We start from the raw sequence: 18,279 nt of genomic DNA, 5'->3' as shown, positions 1-18,279 counted from the left end.
CATCTGTTTCCTCATCTGGTCCTCACAATAACCCTATGAGGGAGTCTGGTTAGCTGAATAATGTCTCCCACAAAGATGTCCACGTCCTGACCCCTAGAACCTGTGAATATGTGACCCTAGATGGAAAAAGGGATTTTTGCAGATGTGATTAAGATTAAGGACCTTGAAATGGAGGGCTTCTCCTAGATTATCCAGGTGGGACATTAAGGAGAACTTTAAAATCTGAGAACCTTTCCTGGCTGTGATCACAGGGAGCACTGACTCTGGAAGGAATGGTTAGAGAGATGCTACATTGCTGGCTTTGAAGACAGAGGAATGGGACCATGAGCCATGGAAAAAGGTAAGGAAATATATTTTTCCCTGGAGCTTCCAGGAAGGAACTCTGTGGACACTATTTTAGCCCAGTGAGACCTGAGTTAGATATCGATTTACAGCACAGTAAGATCATTAACTAGTATTGTTTAAGCCCTTGTGGTTGTTTGCCACAGCAGCAGTAAAAAATAGATACAGGCATTGAAGGTAGTCCTGTCTCATTTCACAGACAGGACACGGAAGCTCTGAGGGATTAAGTGACTGCCCAGGGTAATGGCTTCATTACTCAGATGATGCTGAGGCCATCCATAGAGAATGGAGAAAGCAGTTCTACACAATAAGCTTGAGTTAATCCCAGTAATATAGCTGGGTATAACTTAAGAAGTCCAGTGACCCAGCGCAAGGGGCGTCTCTATGTCTGGTTGGCCCAGACCCACTGAAGGGGTGGAGACTGAGCCACACACAGCAATCAACCACCAAAATCAAGGGTCCTTGGGTCTTACCTGTGAGTTCATTCTCCTTCTTCACATTCCAGACTTCCGAGTACACCACCTCTCCTCTGTTAGGATTTACTTGGAGAGAAGTTGACACTTGAGAGGACTCTAAGATTCTTGCCCCCTTTTCTTGCCACTTCTTTGTCCCCCAGTCATAGCTTATTCTCTAGAGGGAGCAGAGCCCTCTGAGCCTCTGCACTGCCCCTTCCTCATTTCCTGTCCCACCCCTTCCCAGATCAACCCTGGGGTCCCTGCCCAAATGAAGGGTCCTCAGTCCTCACCATTGCTGTATACTGGTTGCAGTTCTATCCAGTCTGGTACATTGTGGTAGGTGGACTCTTGGGGATCTGGAGCTGAAGGATTCCTATGAGATAGAAACATTGATGTTTCCCAGAAATCCTGAAAAAGTAGTTCTAAGGATCGTTCCCTGTTAGCAAGTCTTTACCACAGGATAGTTGCCAAGCCTGGAAACAGATGAGTGTATAACAAACAGTCTATTGTTAGGGATTATTAAATTATAAATCATAATATTAATCCAGACTTTATGGTATGTATCTGGTATGTACCAAGCACTGTGCTAGTACCTATAAGAATATTAAGTTGATTCTGTTTTTTTCTCTATTTTATAGATGGAAAAAATGGAGGTTCTAACAGATGACTTGCTGAAGACTATGTAACTAGAAAAGGAAAGAACCAAGATTCAAACCTGGCTCCAAAGTCTATACTTTCAGAAAGATTGGTATCTCTGCTGCTGCTGCTAAGTCGCTTCAGTCGTGTCCGACTCTGTGTGACCCCATAGATGGCAGCCCACCAGGCTCCCCTGTCCCTGGAATTCTCCAGGCAAGAATACTGGAGTGGGGGTGCCATTGCCTTCTGCGTGGTATCTCAGAGAAATCCATAATTAGAAAGGCTCAGAGGAACTCGGGATGGTTTGGATGTTTCTACCATGAGCTTGCCCAGGAATAGTCGTGGTATGGCTCCTAAAGTCAATCTTGGGAATCTGAGATGGCAGCCCCTTCTTCACAGGCCCCACTTCCTGTTAGCAAAGAGGTGTCTCTGGACGGCCAAATTGTGTGACTTCATCTTCTTGGCTGTCATCACAACAGATATTGGTTAATTTGGGCTAGCCATGACCTAATCAGAGCTTTCCAGGCTTATTAACCTTTGAGCATGTTAGGAAATGGATGGATTCTGTGGTCATGGTGATCACTCATACAAACTAGGCAACAGTGGACCAAGGATGTAAGTCTACAAATAAAAAGCTATTACTTGCTGAAAGAAAAAAAATGGAGAAGGAAATGGCAGTATTCTTGCCTGGAGAAGTCCATGGACAGAGGAGCCTGGAGGGTTACAGTCCATGGGGTTGTAAAGAGTCAGACGTGACTGAGCATGCAGGCATGAAAGAAAAAAAAGGCTGTTTAGCTAAGTTGGTGGGTGAGAAACTCCAGGGAATTGCCTTGAGATAACGCAAGGGAGGTGGCAACATGTAATTGGCATAATCCATCTTAGTGACATGAAGCAGTGACTGTACTCTCAGTAGTGAAAGTGAAAATGTTAGTCCTTCAGTCATGTCCCACTCTTTAAGACCCCATGGACTGTAGCATGCCAGGCTCCTCTGTCCTTGCAGTTGTCCAGGCAAGAATACTGGAGTGGGTAGCTATTTCCTTCTCCAGGGGATCTTCCCAACCCAGGGATCAAATCCATGTCTCCCACATTGAGAGCAGATTCTTTACCATATCTGAGCCACCAGGGAATCCCCATTCTTAGCAGTAGCCAGATTTAATTTCATTTTTATACCCAGTGGGCATTTCATTAACCATATGGGAATAGAGCCAGGCCTTACCTGGAGGAGTCAAATGTAGGCTTTCCTCCTGAAAAGAAAGCAGAAAAGCACTGAGTCCAGGAAAAGGAAGACTTCACAAGTCTTCCTATGAGCAGAGCTCATAGGAGGCTCATCTAGAACTTGCCAGAAGTCACTGTCACTAAAATGTGCACCCTGCTTTGTTATTCACAATGGAGTCAGATTGAGCAAAACCTACTGATCCTGGCTTCTAGAAGTTTATAGTTATAATGCAAAAGGATAGCCCACAGTCCATAATTGTTTAACCTGGAGTTTGTGAGGAACAATGGTCAATAGCTGGATGTGGGAAAAGAGACTTATCTACTATGAAAGTACCATACATTTACAAAATTAATAAGTTATCAAAATTTCATTTGATTTCTGTTCTTGCTCCTATTTCTGAGTTTTTCTTCTTCTATTCCTTTTCCTTGGGGGTCTTTCAAGGTTAGAGAGGGAGATACACTGCAATTTTTTATGTTGGATAAACTACATCTTGTAAAATCATCTTCTACCCAAAAGGGCTGTTTTGGCAACTTGGCATTTGAAGAAGACAAATTCTGGAGGATCTAGAGGGGAAGGTAGGAGCTATGGAATTGTGCAAAAAGGAGGTGTTGAAAGTTTGAGGGTGGTTCCTAAGGCAGCATGAGCCTAAAGGAACAGAGATGGGAAGGACAGGGACTCAAGCGAAGGTTAGCCAGGGAGTCACCCACCTGCTTTTCTCAGGAGCCAGCAGTAGAACAGCAGTGCCACGGCAGCAATGGCCATCATGCTGAGCAGCCCCCCGGTGACACTGGTGGCAATAAGGCTGCTTTTTCTCCCTGTCAGCCCTGAGGGGGAGACCCCAGGCATGAGCCAGAGGGAGAGGCTTGTGGTCTTGAACTGCCTGACCCCTGAAGCTGATGCCTGGGAGAGAGGATGAACCAAGGCGAGCAGGACTCTTGAGATTAAGCAGGTATAGACGTGGCACAGGAAATGGCTCTTCTCTTTGTGGGGAAGATTATATCTGTGGCTGATGCAAGGGTTGAGGGTCAGGATGGATGATACTAACTGATGAGCACTAAATCCAATGGTCCTCTTTGGCTCTCCTTTCCCATCCAGATTACATGCTCTCAGAAACACTTCTGAAAATAACAACTTGGAATGCTTCCAGCTTTGTGTACCTGTTCCTGAGAGGCACCACCCTGGTCAAATATTGAGAGGGCACTCAGAGCATCCTTGGAGGACACATTTTATCCTCCATGCCCTGTGGCCTGGGCATGGAAAACTTACCCATGACAGAAAGTGTCGCTGCCTCACTCCGCTGGGGACCTAGGCCATTGTCGGCCTCACAGGAGTAGGTCCCAGAATGATCTGCAGTCAGCGAGAGGTTTAAGGACACTCCTTGTCCAGAGTGAGACGTGCTGGTCTCCAGGGTGACATTATTGTGATAAAACCAGTACAGGATCGGGGGAGAGCCTCTCTGGGCCTCACAGCGAAGTTCTAACACATCTCCCACCACAACCTGGGCCCTGGCGGTCCTGAGGGTTAGGACAGGGAGAGACACTGGAACTGGGGGAAAACAAAAAGTCAACAGAAGGTCCTATCATCAACATATGTATAAAGGAACAAAAAATAATGTAAACAAATAATAAAAGTCAGACTGCAACCTAGGAAAATGGGTTGAAAACACGTATGACAGACAAAGCTAGTGACCTGAATCCACAAACAGCTTTCAATGCACAAAAACATCCAACAGGAAAGTGTGAAAAGGCTATGAGCCACTAGAAACTTCAAATAGCCAATTAATATATAAAAAGATTATCTTCCTCATTACTAATTAACTGTTTACAAACAAAATACCCATCAGATTGGCAAAGATTAATACAGGCAGATAATTATGATGGAGTTGTGGATTAACAGGCACCTTGATAGGTTCTTGGTTGGAATGCATATTTGAGACACTTTCTTGAATGGAGATTTGGCAGTACTGACCAAATTGAAAATGCGCTTAAATTTTGACCCAGCAAACCTACTTATAAGACAATTTTCTTTAGTGCTACTAACATGACTAACATGGGAGAACAAGATGGAAGAGGAGTAGGTGGACATGGAGTACATCTCTCTCCACGGATACATCAGGAATACACCTTCAGACACAAAAGTGCACACAGAACACCAGCTGAGAGAGGACAGGAATACCTGGCCAGCGGAAAAGAATATATAGAACCACACAAAACTTGGTAGGATGAAGGAACTAGGGGGGAAAACAAGAGTGTTAGTAGGACTGGACCTGCCCTCCTAGGTGGGGGAACTGAAACGGGTCTGATCCTCACACTGGGGCAATGTCTGAGTCAGAGGAGAAACATTTAAGACTGAGAGGGAAACAGCTAATCTGTGGCAGCCTAAATGGAATGAGAATCAGACAGTCCTTACCACAACCATATATACCCTGGACAGGGACACAGGTCCCCTGGAAGGCACAGTAGCTGGGAGCTGAAGTGCAGGGATTGTGGCGCAATCCCAGGGCGAGGGCTGCTGTTGACTATGGAGAAACGGGTCGAGGGGATATGAGGGAGGAGATTGTAGTGGGAAATGCCTGTGGAGGAAAGCTGGGCAGCCGTGGAAGCAAGGTGATACTGCTGAGTCACACTTAGGGGGTGGAGTCATCCCCATACGCTTTCTCTCCCTACATGCCAGCATCTGCAGCTAAATAATAGAAAGTCTGGACCATCAAATGCCTGACGAACTGAACTACAGAGTAGGACCCCACCCAGGGTGCCCCTTTAAGTGCCTGATGCACTGACCTACAGAGTAGGAACCCAGTCAAGGGGGGCCCTCTAAGTGTTGGACACCCCAAACAACAGAGAAGGACCCCAGGCAAGGGAGCCCTATAAGTGCCTAAATAGACAGAGCTATGGAGAAAGACTAGTCAAAGAAGCCTTCTGATCGCCAGCTACAAGAGACCTGAAAAAAGACTCTGATAGGGCCATAACGTCTGTGGTAGAGGCAGTCCATGTCCCCTGCACACTTGGTGCTGCCAGGATCCCCACAAGTCAAACAACTGCTCCACCTTCACACTCAACCCTCACTGGGGCAGAGCTGACATAGGCAAAAAAAAAAAAAAATCTTGCATCTCTGCATGCAGAGTCGCTTCAGTCGTGTCCATCTCTTCTCTGTCAAGGGGTTCTCCAGGCAAGAATACTGGAGCGTATTGGCCAATACTGGTTGCCATACCCTTCTGCTGCTGCTGCTGCTGCTAAGTCGCTTCAGTCGTGTCCGACTCTGTGCGACCCCATAGACGGCAGCCACCGGGCTCCGACGTCCCTGGGATTCTCCAGGCAAGAATACTGGAGTGGGTTGCCATTTCCTTCTCCAGTGCATGAAAGGGAAAAGTGAAAGTGAAGTCGCTCAGTCGTGTCCGACTCTTAGCGACCCCATGGACTGTGGCCTACCAAGGCTCCTCCATCCATGGGATTTTCCAGGCAAGAGTACTGGAGTGGGGTGCCATTGCCTTCTCCAGCCATACCCTTCTAGAGCACTATATTTCCTGCTGCCCTAGCCACCAACTCCCCTGGGTACTGCCAGAACCCCTGCAACCCAAACAGCTGCACCACCTCCACACCTAGCCCTCACTGGGGCAGGCCCAAGTCCTCCAGGGCAGCCTCAGGAACAAACCCCAGTGGATGACCCACATCAGAAGTGGAAATAAAGCCACAATTGAAACCCAGGGGCAGTGTGGCTAAGGAATAAGACCCCAAACCTTCCTACCAGCTGTACAAGCTGCAGATTAAATCCATATGATCAACTAGGCAGACTCTGTGTCTATGGAATATATAAAAGGACATTCAGAGCACCCACAAAAGAAAATGCACTAGTTCTGATAGGTGTGGACATTGGAGGAAAAAACACACAGGAGTAGGACCAGATTAGAATCCAAGCTCCCCCCTCAGCAGGTCCAGAGACCAGCAGTGTTGGAGGGCATCCTAGGGAGATGAGAAGAAAAAGATCTACAAAATCAACCCCAAACAATTAAGAAAATGGCAATAGGAACATATATATCAATAATTACTTTAAACGTAAATGGATTAAATGCTCCCACCAAAAGACACAGACTGGCTGAATGGATAAAAGAACAAGACCCATATATATACTGCCTACAAGAAACCCACTTCAGACCTAACGACACTTACAGACTGAAAGTGAGAAGATGGAAAAATATATCCCATGAAAATGGGAAGCAAAAGAAAGCTGGAGTAGCAATCCTCATATCAGACAAAGTAGACTTTAAGATAAAGAAGATTACAAGAGATAAGGAAGGACACGACATAATGATCAAGGGGTCAATCCAAGAGGAAGACATAACAATTGTAAATACCTGTGCACCCAATATAGGAGCACCTCAATACATAAGACAAACACTAACATACATAAAAGGAGAAACTGACAATAACTCAATAATACTAGGAGATTTTAACACACCACTCACACCTACACCAGATCATCAAAACAGAAAATTAATTAGGAAATACAAGTCTTAAATGATACTTTAGATGAGATGGGTCTCATTGACATCTTTAGCACATTCCATCCAAATGCAGAAGAATACACCTTCTTCTCAAGTGCACATGGAACGTTCTCCAGAATAGACCACATCTTGTGTCACAAATCAAAATTCAGTAAATTTAAGAAAATTGAAATCATATCAAGTATCTTCTCTGACCACAACACTATGAGACTAGGTCTCAATTACAAGAAAAAAAAACTGTAAAAAACACAAACACATGGAGATTAAACAATACATTTCCAAAAAGCCAACAGGTTACTGAAGAAATCAAAAGGGAAATCAAAAAATTTCTAGAAATAAATGACAATGAAAACATGAAAACTCAAAACCTATGGGATGCAGCAAAAGCCTTTCTAAGAGGGAAGTTTATAGTAATACAATCCTACCTCAAGAAACAAGAAAAAACATTGAATAGACAACCTAACTTTACGCCTAAAACAACTGGAAAATGAAGAACAAAGAAACTCGAAAATTAGTAGAAGGAAAGAAATCATAAAGATCTGAGCAGAAATAAATAAAAAAGAAATGAAAGAAACAATAGTAAATATTAATAAAACTAAAAGCTGATTCTTTGAGAAGATAAGGAAAATTGACAAATCTTCAGCCAGACTCATCAAGAAAAAAGAGAAGAATCAAATCAACAAAAATAGAAATGAAAAAATAGAAGTTACAACAGAGAATGCAGAAATACAAAGGATTATAAGAGACAATTACGAACAACCACATGGCAGTAAAATGGATAATCTGGGAGAAATGGACAGATTCTTAGAAAAGTTCAATCTTCCAAGACTGAGCCAGGAAGAAATAGAAATTATGAACAACCCAATTACAAGCATTGAAATTGAAGCAGTGATCAAAAATCTCCCAAAAGCCCAGGACCAGATGGCTTCACAGGAGAATTCTATCAAACATTTAGAGAAGAGCTAATGCCTATCCTTCTAAAACTCTTTCAAAATCTTCCAGAGGAAGGAACACTTTCAAACTCATTCTATGAGGCCACCATCAACCTGATACCAAAACCAGACAAAGACAACACAAAAAAGGAAAACTACAAGCCAATATCACTGATGAACATAGATGCAAAAATCCTCAACAAAATTTTAGCAAAGAGAATTCAGTAACACTTCAAAAAGCTCATACACCATGATCAAGTTGGGTTTATTCCAGGAAAGCAAGGATTCTTCAGTATACACAAATCATTCAATATGATACACCATATTAACAAATTGAAAAATAAAAATCATATGATAATCTCAATAGAGGCAGAAAAAGCCTTTGACAAAATTCAGCACTTGTTCATGATTAAAATTCTTCAACAAATGGGCATAGAAAAAAATCTACCTCAGTAAAGGCCATATATGATAAGCCTACAGCAAACATTATTCTCAATGGTGAAAAACTGTAAGCATTCTCCCTAGAACAGGAACACGACAAGAGTGTTCACTTTCACCACTATTATTCAACATAGTTCTGGAAGTCCTAGCTACAGCAATCAGAGAAGAAAAAGAAATAAAAGGAATCTAGATCTGAAAAGAAAAAGTAAAGCTCTCACTGTTTGCAAATGACATAATACTGTACATAGAAAACCCTAAGGATAGTATCGGAAAATTACTAGAGCTAATCAGTAAATTTTGCAAAGTTTCAGGATACAAAATCAATACACAGAAATCACTTGCATTTCTAGATACTAACAATGAAAAATCAGAAAAAGAAATTAAGGAGTCAATCCCATTCAGCACTGCAACAAAAAGAATTAAATATCTAGGAATAAACTTACCTAAGGAGACAAAAGAACTGTACACAGAAAATTATAAGACACTAATGAAAGAAATCAAATATGGCATAAATAGATGGAGAGCTATTCCATGTACCTGGGTAGGAAGAATCAATATTGTGAAAATGACTATACTATCAAACGCAATCTGCAGATTCAGTGAGATCCCTATTAAATTAACAATGGCATTTTTCACAAAACTAGAACAAAAAATTTCACAATTCATATGGAAACACAAAAGATTCCAAATAGTCAAAGCAGTCTTGAGAAAGAAGAATGGAGCTGGTGGAATCAACCTTCCTGACTTCAGATTATACTACAAAGCTAAAGTCATCAAGATAATATGGTACTGGCACACACACACACAAAATATATAGACCAATGGAACAAGATAAAAAGCCTAGAAATAAACCCATGCACCTATGGGTACCTTATTTTTGACAAAAGAGGCAAGAATATACAATGGGGCAAAGACAGCCTCTTCAATAAATGGTTCTGGGAAAACTGGACAGCTACATGTAAAAGAATGAAATGAGAACACTTCCTAACACCATACACAAAGATAAACTCAAAATGGATTACAGACCTAAATGTAAGACCAGAAACTATAAAACTCTTAGGGAAAAACATAGGCAGAACATTCAGTGACATAAATCAAAGCAAGATCCTCTATGACCCACATTCTAGAGTAATGGAAATAAAAATAAAAGTAAACAAGTGGGACCTGATTAAACTTAAAAGCTTTTGCACAGTAAAGGAAACTATAAGCAAGGTGAAAAGACAACCTTCAGAATGGGAGAATATAATGGCAAATGAAACAACTGACAAAGGATTAATTTCCAAAATATACAAGCAGCTCATACAACTCAATACCAGAAAAACAACCAACCCAATTGAAAAGTGGGAAAAAGACCTAAACAGACATTTCTCCAAAGACATACAGATGGCTAACAAACACATGAAAAGATGTTTAGCATCGCTCACTATTAGAGAAATGCAAATCAAAACTACAATGAGATCACCTCACACCAGTCAGAAAGGCTGTCCTCCAAAAGACTACAAACAATAAATGCTGGAGAGGCTGTGGAGAAAAAGGAATGCTCTTGCACTGTTGGTGGGAATGTAAATTGATACAGCCACTATGGAAGACAGTATGGAGATTCCTTAAAAAACTAGGAATAAAACCACCATATGACCCAGCAACCCCACTCCTAGGCATACACTCTGAGGAAATCAAAATTGAAAAAGACACATGTATCCCATTGTTCATTGCAGCACTGTTTACAATAGCTAGAACATGGAAGCAACCTAGATGTCCATCGACAGATGAATGGATAAAGAAGTTGTGGTACATATATACAATGGAATATTACTCGGGCATAAAAAGGAATGCATTTGAGTCATTTCTAATGAGGTGGATGAACCTAGAACCTATTATACAGAGTGAAGTAAGTCAGACAGAGAAAGATAAATATTGTATTCTAATGCATATATACATAATCTAGAAAAATGGTACTGAAGAATTTATTTACAGGGCAGCAATGGAGAAACAGACATAGAAAATAGACTTATGGACATGGGGAGAGGGGAGGAGAGGGTGAGATGAATGGAAAGAGTAACATGGAAACTTACATTACCATATGTAAAATAGATAGCCAACAGGAATTTGCTGTATGGCTCAGGAAACTCAAACAGGGGCTCTGCATCAACCTAAAGGGGTAGGATGGGGAGGGAGATGGGAGGGAGGTTCAAAAGGGAGGGGATACATGTATACCTATGGCTGATTCATGTTGAAGTTTGACAGAAAACAACAAAATTCTGTAAAGCAATTATCCTTTAATCAAAAAATAAATTAATTAAAAAAATGACTAACTCATCATTGTAAAATAACTATACTTCAATTTAGAAAAGGAGAGATTCCCTGATGATGACGGTGGTTGAGAATCTGTCTGCTAACACAGAGGATGCGGGTTTGATCCCTGGTTGGGAAAGATTCCACATTCCACGGAGTGAGTGAGCCCATGCACCACAACTACTGAAGCCTGCGTGCTCTAGAGCCTGTGCTCTGCAACAGGACAGGTCACCACAATGAGAGCCCCCACACTGCAACTAGAGAGTAGCCCTTGCTTGCTGCAACTAGAGCCCACACACAGCAACAAAGACCCAGCATAGCCAAATATACATAAATAAACAAGTAATTTTACAAAAGGGTTTGCAAATATATTTGCACAAATATTTCTGTTGTAGATATTTTGCAATTGCTAAAAACTAGAGACAATCTAATCAACTCACTTATAAAACATGAAAGATACCCAAAATAAATTTTTAAGTAAAAAATTCAAGCTGTGTAAATATATATATGGTATGATTCTACTTGTAAAATTTCTATGTCTTTATAATGTATTTTAATATTTCTAGAAAAATACACCTTCAAGTACTGACAGCAGTTGTCTTGGAAGCATGTAGGTATGAAAGTGCGTGCATGCAGGTAGAAAGAGAACTTAACTTTTCATATTGTCCCTTTTGTACAATCTGATTTCTTTTTATCATGAAGGTTTATGTATTCTTTCAAACAATAAATTATTAAAAAGTCGTGTTAAAGCATGAGATCTCAAAGGATGAAAGGTGTCATAATGTAGATTTACATTAAGAGTTGAATAGGCTCATTTTTCAACCTGGCTTTACCATTGTTAAGTGTGTCTGTAAGCTAATTACTTCCCTTCTCTAAGCTTCAGTTTCCTCTCCTGCATACTGAAGATAAAAAATAATCTCATTTATAACTCAGTGCTTCATCTTAAAGATTAAAGGAGATGTATGGGCATATTTATCCCTGGTAGTGAAAGAAGCTCAAGAGTAGAGGTCCGTTGGTAGTCAATGAAAAAAAAACCTGGCCCAACATTTTTGGAGCAGAGAAACCTATACTTAGAATTCTTTAGTTTCCCTTTTGTATCACATTCATAGATCAAAATGCAGTTTATGTTCTTAAAAACCTTCTTTGCATTTTTACTGAGTTTTTTTTTTTTTTTTTAATCACATTCAAGAAGGCTTCTTTAACTGTGCTGTTGGGAAAGTTGAGACTCCTAAACAGTAACCACAGTAAGGACCCCAGACTTCAGTTAGAGGTTCTGTGGGCAGGAAGTATGCTGGGCTGTTACCCAGCAAACAGTAGTCCTGGAGCTTCGTTTCAAAGGCCAGGGAGAGAAGACAAACAGTCCTTTGTTGTGATGCTTGTGGGCAGGACCAACTCACCTCTGACATTTAGTGACACTGCCTCACTACGCTGGGCCCCCAAGCCATTGTCAGCCTCACAGGAGTAGTTTCCAGAATGTTCTGTGGTCAGGGAGAGGTTGAAGGATGTTCCGCCTCCAGAAAGGCTCGAGCAGCTCCCCAGGGCGACACCCTCATGATAAAACTGGTACTGAATGGGGGGAGAGCCTCTCTGGGTCTCACAGTGAATTTCCAGTATGTCCCCCACCACAGCCTGGACCCTGGGAGTCCTGAGGGTGAGGACAGGGTGAGACACTGGAACTGAGGAAAGAAAAAGGGTTAACCATCATTTCCTATTGTTTAAATGTGTCCTACCATGGAAAAGACATTTCAAACAGAAAAATATTTTTCTCAGTTTTTAATGACCTTGTGATATCACTAAGAACTGAGTTATAATTTCTTCAAATCTGAAGAAATAGTATCATCTGTGTAGTGTTATATATACACACACAGACACACACACATTTATACATATATATACACACACATATATATACATATATATGTATATATATAGTGTTATATAGTTTGGAATACTTAATCAGTTCAGTTCAGTTGCTCAGTTGTGTTCAACTCTTTGTGACCCTGTGAACTGCAGCACACCAAGCTTCCCTGTCCATCACCAACTCCTGGAGCTTACTCAAACTCATGTCCATTGAGTCAGTGATGCCATCCAACCATCTCATCCTCTGTCATCCCCTTCTCTTCCTGCCTTCAATCTTGCCCAGCATCAGGGTCTTTTCAAATGAGTCAGTTATTCATATCAGGTGGCCAAAGTGTTGGAGCTTGAGCCTCAGCATCAGTCCTTCCAACGAATATTTAGGACTGATTTTCTTTAGGATTGACTGGTTGGATCTCCTTGCAGTCCAAGGGGCTCTCAAGAATCTTCTCCAACACCATAGTTCAAAAGCATCAATTTTTCAGCGCTCAGCTTTCTTTATAGTCCAACTCTCACATCCATACATGAATACTGGAAACACTATAACTTTGCCTAGACAGAACTTTGTTGGCAAAGTAATGCTTCTGCTTTTTAATATGCTGTCTAGGTTTGTCATAGTTTTTCTTCCAAGGAGCAAGCATCTTTTAATTTCATGGCTGCAGTCACCATCTGCAGCGATCTTGGAGCCTCTATTTGCCATGAAGTGATGGCATCAGATGCCATGATCTTAGTGTTTTGAATGTTGAGTTTTAAGCCAGCTTTTTCACTCTCCACTTTCACTTTCATCAAGAAGCTCTTTAGCTCCTCTTCACTTTCTTCCGTAAGGGTGGGGTCATCTGCATATCTAAGGTTATTGATATTTCACACTGATCATAGCAAACACCCTCTTCCAACAATACAAGAGACAACTCTATACATGGACATCATCAGATGGTCAATACTGAAATCAGGTGAATTATATTCTTTGCACCTGAAGATGAAGGAGCTCTATACAGTCAGCAGAAACAAGATCAGGAGCAGACTGTGCCTCAGATCATGAACTCCTTATTGCAAAATTCAAACTTTAAATTGAAGAAAGTAAAGGAAAACCACTAGACCATTCATGTATGACCTAAATCAAATCCCTTACAATTACACAGTGGAAGTGACAAATAGATTCAAGGGATGAGATTTGATAGACAGAGTGCCTGAAGAGCTATGGATGGAGGTTCGTAACATTGTACAAGAGGCAGTGATCAAAACCATCCCCAAGAAAAAGAAATGAAAAAGGCAAAATGATTGTCTGAGGAGAACTTACAAATAGCTGAGAAAAGAAGAGAAGTGAAAGGCAAAGGAGAAAAGGAGATATATTCAGCTGAATGCAGACTCCCAAAGAATAGCAGGGAGTACTTAATACACAATCTCAAAATGTTTGAGGAATCTGAAAACAAAGATTAATTTGAAACTCAAGTATCAGAGTAGTCAAAAGAAGTAATCGGTTCAATAGAAAATGAGGAAGAAGGCAGACTGTTGCTTACATAGCCAGGGATGTAATTGAGCCTTGGCTGCATCAAAAATAAGACCCAAAAGAGAATAGATATTGATCAAATTATTGGCTCATTTTTATATTTATTCATCTATCAGAAATTAAGTAAGCAATTAATAAGTCTTAGGAACTGGACGGTATGTTGGGGATTCAATAGTGAGAAAGACGCAGGCCCTCCTCTCATGAAGACTATAGTCTGGATGGGTTGTTAAGGAGCAGTTAAATAAAAATACAAATATAGAACATTGATATAAAGAATAAGATGCTATGAAATGCATAGTACTGGGGCTTGATCTAGTATGGGTTAGTCAGGGAATGTTTCCTCACAAAGTAACATTTGGATTAATCAGGTGAAGAAGGGAATGAAGACTGCAGAGGTAGGGAAACTGTATGTGCAAAGGCCCTGAGATGGTAAGAATGTTGGAGTTTTTGTGTTATTGAAACAAGGTAACAGCAGAGGTATGGGAAGCATTTGAGGAGTGCCAAGAATTAGGAGGCTGAAGAGCTAGGCAGAGCTTCACAAACCGTGGTATGTATTTTGATCCTTCTTCACAGAGCAATGGGAAGTCTGTAAGTGTCTCTCTACAGGGGCATGAGATGATCAAACCTGTCTTTTTTTTTTAAAGACAATTCTGATCTCAGTGTGTAAAATAGATTGTAATGGCACAAAATTGGAGTGGAGAGGTTATTAGAAGTAGAGTGGAGTAGCGGCATTGCAGTAATTGAAATGATGGTAGTTGTGACTATGACAGTAGCAGTAAAGACAGAAAAAAAAGATCTGAGAAATATTTAGAAAAAATAAAAGCAACAGGACTTAATGATTAGCCGGCTATGGAGAGCAAGGGAAAGAAACGTCAAGGAAGACTCCTGGATTTTTGCCTTGTGTATTTGAATGAATGGAGGTATCTTTCACAGAAGTGGGGACACTTGAAGGAGGACCAGGTCTGGGGGGAATTCTATGCATTTAAGAGGTGTTCCAGATCATCAGCTTTTAAGAGATATGGCATAAGCATGTACTCACATGGGAGGTTTTGTAGTTAAAAGCTTAAGAATCACTTATATAGATGACATTCCCAGAATCATCCAGAGAAAGAGCATATTAATATATAAGACAAGAGGATACATGCCAGACAAAGTTCTGGAACATACCAATGGTTAGTTCATCTTTAAGGTGAAGAGCTAGTAAAGGAGACTGAGAAGGAGTGGCAGAGAGAGGAGATACAGGAGACAGTGAAGTCATTGAAGACAAGGAAGGGATGGTTTCCAGAAGAATAAAAAGGTAAACAACATGGACTGTTTCTGAGAGATCAAGTAAGGTAAGGATTGGAAAATGGCCATTGGATTTAAAGCCATGGAGGTCATTGTTGATCTTTGTAAGAATAATTTTGGTATAAAGGTCAGAAGAAACCAAGGTTGAATCCTAGTGGATAATAAGGAAATGGAGGCAACCTGTGCAACTGACTCTTCTTTTGGAAATTTAGTCATAAGAGAACAGTGACTGGAGGGATGTGTACTTGGTTGCTCAGTCGTGTCCAACTCTGTGGTCCCATGGACTGTAGCCTGTCAGGCTCCTCTGTACATAGAATTTCCCAGGCAAGAATGCTGGAATGAGTTGCCATTTCCTACTATAGAGGATCTTCCTGACCCAGGGACAAAACTCACGTTTCTTGTGTCTCTTGCATCAGTAGGAAGATTCTTTATCAGCTGGGAAGCCCAACTGGAGGCATAAATGAGATCAAAAGGGTTTTTTTCCCCCTTAGACATGGGAGAGATATAGCATGTTAAACTCAACAGGAAGGATCCTATAGAGCAGGTGTTAAGGGACATAAGAGAGAAAGTTGCTCAAATTGTCTAAGAATGCAAGCAAGGATGGAATCTATTATAGAAATGAGATGGTGATTTTCGCCTTTTATAGGAAACAGTCTTCTATTCTGTACCTTAGGAAGAGGAGGGATATGTTACTGGATGGATACAAAGACAAACACTCAATAGGGTGGTTCGGAGCCAAAGGTGTGATTGTCTGGGAGGAAGTAAAAGTGTTAATGAACTGGGAATTCTGTTGAGGTCTGAGGACGATAGTGATTAGAGGAGTTGAAGAAACAAGCAGAAGGATAGAAGGCTGTGGTCAGGTAATTGGATTAGTGTGTGTATGGGGGAGTGGATGAGAGTTGTGGAAAGGATGACAAGCCATGGTGTTGAGTGGGTCATCCATGTGGACATTAGAGTCATAGAATGATGACAGAGTGTAGAGTGGAAGTCTGTGAGAGTGGTGTCAAACTTGCACTGAAAGTGGGCATGACTAGGAGGTCAGCCCACGATGGCCATGTGGGAGAGAGTGCTACTGCTGAATGACAGGTAAGAGAGAATTCAGGAGAATGATGTTGAGAAGCCTTTTAGCAGGAGTTCAGGGTAGGGATCTGAGCTGCCCTGGGACAGTAGCAGGAGAGGCTAGAGCAAAATTCATGAGCCCACGAAAGAATGAGTTTGCCTTTTTATTGATTGACAGATAGAGGAAACCCCAACTAAATCTCTTCTGAGACAGGTTGAACTTTATAATTTCTTTTAAACTTTTTTGCTGATCATTGTTGGCCAGGATGCAACTTGCATTTGAAAAGCCTTTATTCCTACATTAGGATACTTTGGGTCACAATGGCTGCAGTGTTGCTACCAGGAGAAGCAAAGCAAGCAAAGGGAAGGCTCAAGTTCCTAAAAATGTAGAATACAGAACTCTCAGGTGGAGGCTGTGTAGACAGCAGGCTAGCAATTATGTCGCACAGCAAGTGGCCCTGGTGTACTTCCAATCTCAGCTACTGGGAAAGGTGAGGGAGATGGTCTGTCTCTGGTTGTGCTGTAGTTGGGTCCACTTACCTCTGACACTGAGTGACACTGTGTAACTTCGCTGGACCCCCTGGCCATTGTTGGCCTCACAGAAGTAGTTCCCAGAATGCTCTGTCTTCAGAATGAGGTTGAAGGAAGCACCCCCTCTAGAGGAACTTGAGCTGCTCCCGAGGGTGACTTTCTCATGATAAAACTGGTACAGGATCGGGGGAGAGCCTCTCTGGGCCTCACAGTGAAGCTCCACCATGTCCCCCACCACAGCCTGGCCCCTGGGAACCCTGAGCGTGAGAACAGGGCGAGATACTGGAACTGAAAGCAAAAACGAGTTAGTTGATCAGTATTTTTTCCCATTTCCTCTATTTTTATTTTCCAGAGGTTACCTCTGTTGATAATTTGGTGACACTTTCTAGATCTTTTCTATGTGTAAGAACGCTCAGCCTTATCAACACAAATAAATGCATAAAAAACCCACATATATGGATGGGAGCACAAGATACGTACTGGTCTACAACCTGATTTTTCCAATTAGCAAAATATGACCATCATTCTATGTTATTACTTGAGGATCTATCTCACTCACTTAAAAAAATCAGTTTTATTGAGGTATAACTTACATGCATAAAATGCAACTCTTTTAAATTCAAAATTTGATATTTTAGGGTAAATATTGCTTGGTTATTTTTAACAACCACAAAGCATTCCACAGCATGAATTTACTGTAATACACTTCAGCTATTCCCCATTATGAAACCTTAGGTTGTTATCATTTTCTAATTTTGAATAAGGCTCCACACACAATTCTGTATATATATCATTGTGCTTTGTCAATACATTTCTTAGGCTAAATTCTTACAAGTGGGATTTCTGGAACTGAGATGTAAGCATTCAAATAATGATTTATAATACTTTGTTCTTCAAAAACTTTCAACCAATTTGCGCTTACACTCATGGTTTATAAGAGTCTCCTCCCCCCACTCTCTGATCAGTTACAGTCACATAAACACACAGGCTTATTTTCCTTATTATTTCCCTTTTCCTAGTCTTAAACTTTACAGTTGTTTGTCTGAAGAATTTACTTATTCTATCCTATGGGAACCTCACACTTTACTGATTTTTTATGGACTGTCAGTGAACTATAATCCATTAATGATGAGTTGCTGTCTATAAAAGTACTCATAAATTTTTTGCAAAATGAAAACTTTTGAGTCTGTTATTAATTTCTCTAAATTACCTAATGAATTTTTGTC

General features: G+C 41.1%; 1 protein-coding gene and 1 long non-coding RNA gene across 4 annotated transcripts in view; one reads left to right on the top strand and one right to left on the bottom strand.

Moving 5' to 3' along the window:
* The window catches only part of FCRL5 (Fc receptor like 5), a 63,576-nt gene that overhangs the window by 4,189 nt on the left and 41,108 nt on the right, over nucleotides 1-18,279 (bottom strand). For 2 of the 3 annotated variants that reach the window (XR_014054898.1, XM_081494063.1), the window contains exons 8-14: nucleotides 17,063-17,341; nucleotides 12,213-12,491; nucleotides 3,916-4,194; nucleotides 3,357-3,473; nucleotides 2,650-2,677; nucleotides 1,088-1,170; nucleotides 816-884 (exon numbers count right to left, since the gene is read on the bottom strand). Coding sequence is in view for 1 of the 3 variants with exons in the window: in XM_081494063.1 (XP_081350189.1) it covers nucleotides 816-884; nucleotides 1,088-1,170; nucleotides 2,650-2,677; nucleotides 3,357-3,473; nucleotides 3,916-4,194; nucleotides 12,213-12,491; nucleotides 17,063-17,341 (1,134 nt within the window). In the remaining 2 variants the exon portion in view is untranslated. The remainder of the gene's footprint in view (nucleotides 1-815; nucleotides 885-1,087; nucleotides 1,171-2,649; nucleotides 2,678-3,356; nucleotides 3,474-3,915; nucleotides 4,195-12,212; nucleotides 12,492-17,062; nucleotides 17,342-18,279) is intronic. The other variant, XR_014054899.1, reaches the window with a different exon arrangement.
* On the top strand, nucleotides 40-6,651 carry LOC145507492 (uncharacterized). The gene is made up of 4 exons (XR_014054900.1): nucleotides 40-340; nucleotides 1,436-1,646; nucleotides 3,166-3,224; nucleotides 3,745-6,651. It is a non-coding gene; the product is annotated as an uncharacterized LOC145507492 (long non-coding RNA).

Source organism: Giraffa tippelskirchi, chromosome 5, assembly GCF_054371585.1.
Source record: "Giraffa tippelskirchi isolate mGirTip1 chromosome 5, T2T-mGirTip1v1.2.pri, whole genome shotgun sequence".
NCBI lineage: Eukaryota > Metazoa > Chordata > Mammalia > Artiodactyla > Giraffidae > Giraffa > Giraffa tippelskirchi.
This window is presented reverse-complemented; position numbering and strand designations above follow the sequence as displayed.